Source organism: Episyrphus balteatus, chromosome 2 (genome assembly GCF_945859705.1).
Source record: "Episyrphus balteatus chromosome 2, idEpiBalt1.1, whole genome shotgun sequence".
NCBI classification, from domain to species: domain Eukaryota; kingdom Metazoa; phylum Arthropoda; class Insecta; order Diptera; family Syrphidae; genus Episyrphus; species Episyrphus balteatus.
The window spans coordinates 21,813,290-21,821,832 of NC_079135.1; the positions used below are offsets into that span (position 1 = coordinate 21,813,290).

Sequence of the window (8,543 nt, forward strand, 5' to 3'; positions counted from 1 at the left end):
ATGCACTTTCACCATAACCCTTTGTTTTTGCCATAAATTTCCAATTATTAGCGCATTCCGATTTTTTCCATCCACAAATTGGATGAGATGAAATTCCTATTTTGAACAGAAGACAAAAGTAATTATTCCTTATTTCGTGACCTTTTTGAAAGTAAAGTAAATTTTACCTATAGCCCACGAAACAGTAAAATTTATTTTAGAAGACAAAAGTAGTTAAAATTGTTTGAAAAAAAAATAATAACCGTACTTGGCATTGAAAATTTGACACATCCACATTTGGCAAGGGTTTAGTTTGCCAGACATTCCAATTCACAATTGGCTTGAGTATATTTTGTAAAATACCTCAAATACCGTTCATTTTGATAGTAGCATTGACGCCTTTCTGGGGAATAATGTCGCAATCCTTCAGAAATTGTCATAATTTGAGACTTGATTGTTAACGAAACTATATGATCAAAAGGAAGATCAATAAAATTCTTTGATACTTGAGGTTCTTCTCCTGGAGTTTGAACAGTTAATTTGAAACGCTGAAATGGAGCTCTACATTGTCTATCTTCGTCATCATAATTATCTTTTAGATAAAGTCTAAGGCTTTCCGTAATTCCTGATCCAACTGCATGAAAAGGGAACGCTTCCAAAGAATAAAGAGCTTCTTCATTGTAACCATTTTCAAGATCCCATTCTATTTTTCGATCAGGTTTGTCAAAGTTGTCATCGAAGGAAACATTTTGACGGGAATTTTTACTTGTTTTTGGGTGAATTCAATGTCAAATTATCCTCGAAAGAATATAATAGCTTATTACTACTTACAATTCATTCCGATAATGTTCAGATTTTAATGAATTGAATGAGAAACAAATTCCTTCTTCTGTTAAAACAGGATCAAACACAAGTCCACAATAATTAACTGAATTTTCTTTCCAATAGCATGCATACAAAGTGTCATCTAATTTTGGAGCTATATTCGACATAATTTTTAACAAATTTGATGCATTCGGTAATTTGTTTTCGAACGAATCAAACAGATACATCGTTTTAAGATTACATGTTTGCGATACAACCTCTGCAAAGTATTGCCTTGAAAACATAAATAAATCGATTAATGGTAAAATATTTAATATATTCTCATAATATTCGTACTCATCTTCTGTTAAATTTGTTGTTACATGTGTAAGATTGAAAAGTTCGTTGTGAATTTTGATCTGCGGGCAAATTGTAACAGTGGGAAATGGAATTTCCCAAACAGGTGTTTGTCTTCCGTCTAAGGTAACAAGGGCTGGATTATAGTTGCGTTTGTTCCAAATATTGTTTATCAGGTAAGCGCATGTTAATATCGACAAAATTACAATAGATAACCAGATTATTCTAAAATTTAACAAAAAAAAAAAAAAGAATTTTTAGACTTCTATCTGAGATTTAGTAAGTATCGAATAGGTATATAGTAACGATGACTCATTTTTATTTAAAAAAAAAATTATTCTTTTTCTTAATTTTTTTTGGAATTGTTATGATCTCAATGTGTCGGTAAAATTTGATCATAATTTTCTTATTAAATGCTAATTGGTTGCGCAAACTAAAAATTTGTAGCTCGCATAGTTTTTGAATTATTGAATTTTCGCGCTAAAATAAGTCTGAAGTTAGCGAACGAAATCTGAAATGATTAAAAACAAATTCGTAGCTTTTAAAAATGCTTTTCAGTTCCATAAACTTGGTGTTGGTAGCCTGAACAGAGATTTTTTTGATATTCAAAATTCCGCTAAAATAAGATTGAAGTTAGCGGACGAAAGTTGGAAAATTAATAGTTTTTTGATGCCCAAAATTGTAGCTAACTAAATGTTAATTTGTTGCGCAAAAATTAATTTTGTAGCTAGTTTCAGAAGTGCAATTCCGATTTGATCAAAATCACTTTTTTTATTTGTAGGTAACGGTCAAAATTTTCAAAAAAAAAATAAATTTTTAAATTTATTTCTTTTTTAAAAAATTGTAGCTTTACAAAACAAAATTTGTTCCTCAAAAATTGATTTTGTAGCTCTTGGCTCCTCTCAGTCATTTTCTATTCCAATTTGAACTTTAAAAAGTGCACTTTTTGAGCTATCTTTTTTAAACAATATCTTGAATATTTTAAAAAACGGTTTGAGGTACAAAATTTGGAGTTTATATCAAAAAGTAATGAATTCAGAAACTACAATTAATGGCAAAAGAAAAAACCTAAAAAAAGTGATTTTTAAAAAATGTCTCCACTGGCTATGATACGATCAAACCGGAAGTGCACTTCTGAAACTTTAAGTTGAAATAAAAAATTGACTGGGTGGAGCTAGAAAATTAATTTTTGCGCAACAATTAGCTAACTTCAGCCTTATTTTAGCGGGTAATTCAATAATTCAAAAACTATGCGAGCTACAAATTTTTGGTTTACGCAACAAATTAGCATTTAATTAGCTTTGATTCCGCCACAAAGTGCGTCCACCAAAATAAGGAACGTAAATATTTTACATTAAAAATAATTTTTTTTGCAACTCAACAATATTTGGCTTTGAAAATAGAATTTTTGGTTGCAAATAAAAATATTTTGTATTGCAAAAAAAATTATTCTGATGCAAATAAAATAATTTTTTTATTTGCAATAAACATTTTTTATCAACTTGTAAATGGAACAAAAATGCATACAAAAATGATTTTTTGCAACCTTTTGAAAATTATAGAAAAACCCGCTTAAGAAAAACTCGCTTATCTGAAACACATTATATGTTTTTTTTTTTTGCATTTTTTGATGAAAATTGATCGAGTTCAAAAAAATCTAGTTCTTTTTGTAGATGCCTAATATAGACATGATCGATATAATATATTTTGAGCTAAGAGCTTTCAGATGGTATAAAATTTATTATAGGTTGTTACGGAAAAAAATGGAATTAATGATTATACTTTTTGCGCATTGTAAAAATTTAAAAATGGTTTTATTCTTGGCTTTTAAATTGCATAATTTTTTTTGTAAGCTTTTAAAATAAAAAATTAATATAACGAGAATAGAAAAAAGGTAATTTTTTTTAGCTTTTTCTTGTAAATTATGATTGTTTGAAATAAATAAAAACTTCAATTGACTCATTTTAAGAAAAAGCGTTTTTTGCAATCTTTTGATAATATTACAGAAAAACCCGCTTAAGAAAAACCCGCTTATCTGAAACACTTTTTTTATCCCAAAATATTTTTTTTTTCACTTACTGAAAGAGAGACTCGTGTACATTCCTCCCTTAGATGGTTTCTCTTAATGGTTGCCAACCCAAAAACCACTTTTCATAGCTTTGGTGTTTATAGCTCTGGTTTTTCATAACTTTGGGTTTTCATAACTTTGACGCCCTATAACTTATTCAAAACTTTGTCAGTTTTCCATTCTTTACTACTATTTACATGTGGTGAGATTATATTATACAAATAACAAAAAAAAAAAACACAAAAATCCAAAAACAATTAGGTAAGTTAAATCCATTTATTTTGATTAAGATTTGAAAATTTATAAGTTCAAATATTTTACAAAAATTTCAGCTCAAGCTATTTCTTTAAATTTTTTTTTATTTCTCTGGCATTTATCTGTCTTCTCTCTTTCAAATTCAACCACAGTCTAACGGTTAAATAGTAAACAAGTTCCACCAAACTCAAAATCGAAACACCCATAAAAAGTCCCAGCAATCCTCCGCAATCTGCAATAAAATCTGTTGTACTGTACACTTCCGTACGTATAAAATTATTGAAGACGTCTTCATCGAATTTAATTGTCAAACCTACTACACGCCAAAATCTATAAACGCACAAAAACATCAAAATGAAAAATCTATATGAAAGGTGCATTATTTTTTCTTACGGGTTAATACTTGTAAGTGGAACTTGTTCAATCTCTGCTTTGTATTTGACATCAAAACAAGTTGGCAAACAAATACCATTACATGATGCATTTTTAATATTCGACTTTGTCATTGCCATAAATTTCCAACTAGCAAAATCAATTGCGACTTTGTCAAAGCAAGATAAAGATCGATATCCACAAACTGGATGAGATGATGTTCCTATTTTGAATAAAATACAAAATTAGTTAAAATGCTTTGAAGAAAAAAATAGAACCCTTACGTGGCATTGAAAAATGGACACATCCACATTCGGCGAGGGTTTGGTTAGCCAGACATTCCAACTCACAGTTAGCTTGAGTATACTTCGTAAAATACCTCAAATTACGTTCATATTGGTAGTAGCATTGGCGCCTTATAAAAGTTTTAAGTTTATTTTTTATATCAAAACAAAATGCAAATAAAGTTTTTCAAACCTTTCTGGTGTATAATGTCGCAATCGTTCAGAAGTTGTCATAATTTGAGGCTTGATTTTAACCGAAACATAATGATTAAATGCAAGATCATTGAAATTATATAATACTTTTGGTTCTTCTCCTGGAGTTTGAACAATTAATTTGATGTGATGGCGGAAACTTCTACATTTATTATCACTGCCTTCATATTCATCTGCTATATGTAGTTGAAGACTTTCTGTGGCTCCTGCTCCAGCGGTATGAAAAGGATAAGCTTTCAAAGAACGTAGAGCTTCGTCATTGTAACCATGTTCAAGATCCCATTCAATTTTTCGATCAGGTTTGTCAAAGTTATTATCGAAGGAAACATTTGGACGGGAATTTTTACTTGTTTTTGGGCGAATTTAAAGTCAAATTATCCTTGAAAGAATATAATAGCTAATTACTACTTACAATTCATTCCGATAATGTTCAGATTTGAATGAATTGAATGAAAAACAAATTCCATCTTCTGTTAAAACAGGATCAAACAAATGATGACAAGGAATAACATTTGTCCTCCAATGGCATTGATAAAAATTGTTAAGTGTTGGGGCAACATTCGACATAATTTCATAAAATTTCGATGCATTTGGTATTGTATAATTATAATGATAAGTTAAATCAGAGTGAGTACATGTTTGTGATACAATCTCAGCAAAGTATTGCCTTGAATACATATATAAATAAAACGGTTAATTTAAAAAATATTTTTTGTAACTATTATCATATAATTTTCGTACACATCTTCTGTTAAATTTGTTGGTTGTTCTGTGAAGTTGAACATTTTGTGGTGAACTTTGACCTGGGGGCAAATTGTTATCATGGGAAATGGAATTGCCCAAACAGGCGTTAATCTTCCGTCCAAGTTAACAACGACTAGATTTTGGGTGCGTTTGTTCCAGATGTTGTTTATCAGATAGGCGCATGTTATTATTGACAAAATTACAATACACAACCAAATTATTCTGGAAATTTACAAAAAAAAAAAAACAAAACCTTAAAAATTAAAATAAAGAATTTAGAGTTTACACTGATGGCTTATTATTATTAGAATTATTCGAGTTTTGAGACCATGACGAAAATGACTTTTTTGAACTTCTCCTCGATTTTTTCTTTATTTTTTTTTTGACACAAAACTAACAAAAATCACATTTTAAAATCGATATTTTATATCGATATCGATGTCATTATAATGTTACGTCATAGATTTTTAATTGCGATATTATGTATAAACAATATACGTTATGCAAACCTTATATCAAAAGTAAGAAAAAAAGAGGTTGCCTGTAAAGCCGATTTACGGACGATGATTTTACGTGATAACGTCGTAAGAAAACAGGTTGTGTGCTTTTAAAATGAGTCAGTTTGAGCGTTTACTTATTACAAACAATCATAATTTACAAGAAAAAGCTTAAAAAAAAATACCTGTTTTATTTTCTCATTATATTAATTTTTTTATTTTAAAAGCTTGAAAAAAAAATTCGCAAAAAATATAAAAATAATTTATTGCGAAAACAATCATTTTCATCAAAAAAAGCGAAAAAAAAACTTGAATTTTTATCTTCTCACGTCATTAATTCCATTATTTTTCCCTTACAACCTATACAAAAATTTTAAACCACCTGAAAGCTTATTGTCTTAGCTCAAAATATATATATCGATCAGGTCAGATGAGACATCTACAAAAAGAGCTAGAATTTTTTGAACTCGATCAAATTTCATTAAAAAAAGCAAAAAAAACATTTATTTTTATGTTCTCAGGCTATGGAATCAATTTTTTTGTTTGACAACCTATACAAAATTTTATACCATGTGAAAGCTTTTAATTTTACCTTTCATATGACATATCAATTTCAAAGATGCCTACAAGAGAAGCTAGAATTTTTTAAAAACAAACCATGTCGAATTTCCATGATCAACAGATCTCCACTGGTGTTTTGAGGTTTTTCGCAAAATTTAACATTGTATAGCTTGTAGTTAGTCTACCGTTATGTGTGATATACCTACCAAATGAAAGGTAATTGTATCAGGATGCTCATAAAAGTATAAAAGTAATAAAATTTCCATCTGCTCTTGGTCAAATGTTACAACCTGTTGAATTCTAAAATTTTATTTTACCGTAATCTCAGAATTGTGTTTACGAAAATGATTGAAACTTCGCACACATTTAGCCGTGCTCATGGTCTATCATTACTCCATATACTTTTTCCTGTATTTATTTATAAAAAAAAAATGATAAAAATAAAAAACCATGAAAATCGGTTAAAAACTTAAAAAAAAAACCGTGTTTTAAAAACTTGTTTCTTCCGTTATTCAGTCAAAACTCACTAAACGATTCCACATGTATGCATAAGGCCAAAACATACATGTTCTATGAGTTTGAGATTTTTTAAACGCTCAAAAAAAAGCTAAAAATCAAAAACAACCCAAAAATACCCCTAAAAAACAATGTATTTTTCAAAAATTTATATTTCGAAACGCAGAGTGTTGGGAAAAAAATCCGTATTAAATTCCTAATTTTTTCCCCTCATCTTTCGCCTGGCACCTTTAGAATTGTCAAAAAAAATGTTCCCTACCAAAAATATTCATTTTGTTATAGCCCCAACACGTGTACAACGTTCAAACAAAACTTTATATCTTAGTTTCAAATTTTTTTTAGAATTTTTTCTTAAATGCAGTTATTCTTAAATTAAACTCATCTATCTATAGCAAAAAAAAATCAATTCTCTATGACTTCGCGTTTCAATTTTAGCTCAAATTTCATCTTTCCGTTTTACCCCTGTTTACCCTATTAAGCTTTAGGTTATTAGCTTTCAAATAAGCTATTTTTGTATCTCTAATAGTTTATTTTTAATTTTGAATTGAAATTTTTTGACGCACTGCGATAGTGCGAGAGTGGAACGTTAGAAAATGGTGTCACTTTTTTGTGGTGGCTGCCATGGTTCATCGATTTATAAGACGTTATCACCAAAAAAAAAAAAAAAATACTTAACACACTAACCACCACTCATCACACATATTTACCTATCCAAAGCTGATCGTTTTTGTTCGCCAACATATTTGAATCCATGAATTGAACTTTCTTTAAAATATTCAATGAATATTCCTTTAAAAGCTTGAAATGGTGTTCCGTATTTAATACGATTTCTAATTGAATCAACATTTGATCCCGAATCACTATCTTTAAAATTATTCATTTTTTCTTTACTTTTTTTATTTAAACTTATTTTTATTCTTAACAAAAAAAAAATAGTTTTTCTTATTTTTGCGGAACTATTTTACACTATCAAGTTTCCACTTGAAAGACATAAATTGTTCTGAAGAAATTTTGTAGGTCTATTCTTTTATTATGAGTTGGAAATATGTATAGTTCAAAACTCAGAGGATCAATTTATTCAGTTCAGGATGACGATATTTATAGTGATGGTACTACTACATATGTACATTGGATGAAAAGTACAAAAAGGTGCAGTTTTGTATAACTACACAAAACCATTAGTGTAAACATAGTCCCAATATATTTTGTGTGTTTTGAAAATCGATAAAAGTTTGGGTTTGGGAAATGATAAGTGTCTTATAGGCTTCTATAAAGCATATATAAGGCTTCCATAAGCCATCTATAAGGCATTTAAGACCTTTATAAGAATAAAGCAATTTTAAAGCTTCTTTAAAGCTGTTAAGAAGTACTTGTAAGTACTTCAAAAAGTCTGGACCTCATAAAGACTTCTTTAATAGCTTCATCACACTTTTGTAGAGGAATATCCTAAAATAGGATATAAAGGAAATGAATCAAATCGGTTTTAAAAATTGAGGAAGCTGGGGGGTAATTTCTATTTTACTTTCAAAACTTTATTTGACTGTACTAAATATCCTTCAAGTACCTAACTATTTTAATACATTATGTACAAATTTTCCTTTATATTTCCCAAAGACATAAGGCACTAAAATATGGTGAATATACATACCTTAACAGGTGATTATAGATACCAAGCAAAGGTCATAGATCTAGTTATAATTTAATTATGTATTACGCATTGTCAAGGTCTTTAGTTTCTATTTTATTTGTATAATATAACAAAAAAAAAAGTCCTACAATATGTACATGCTATCATCACTCAAAATGTCTATCCAAAACACTTACGACAGCACTGTTCATTAAATTAATCAACATGTGTATAATTTTAATTAGCCATATCTTGTTAATTTGCAC

The 8,543-nt window shown here is 28.9% G+C and overlaps 2 protein-coding genes across 2 annotated transcripts; both read right to left on the reverse strand.

The window, feature by feature from the left end:
• Positions 1-287: 287 nt before the first annotated feature.
• LOC129908336 (pickpocket protein 28-like) lies at positions 288-971 on the reverse strand. Its single transcript, XM_055984752.1, has 2 exons — positions 811-971; positions 288-744 (listed from the first exon to the last, which is right to left on the reverse strand). Exons 1-2 carry the CDS (start codon positions 969-971, stop codon positions 288-290), a joined length of 618 nt encoding a protein of 205 aa, XP_055840727.1.
• Positions 972-3,545: 2,574 nt separating this feature from the next.
• Positions 3,546-4,418, reverse strand: LOC129908220 (pickpocket protein 28-like). Its single transcript, XM_055984582.1, has 4 exons — positions 4,313-4,418; positions 4,120-4,250; positions 3,857-4,058; positions 3,546-3,793 (listed from the first exon to the last, which is right to left on the reverse strand). Exons 1-4 carry the CDS (start codon positions 4,351-4,353, stop codon positions 3,547-3,549), a joined length of 621 nt encoding a protein of 206 aa, XP_055840557.1. The 5' UTR covers positions 4,354-4,418; the 3' UTR covers position 3,546.
• Positions 4,419-8,543: the final 4,125 nt, after the last annotated feature.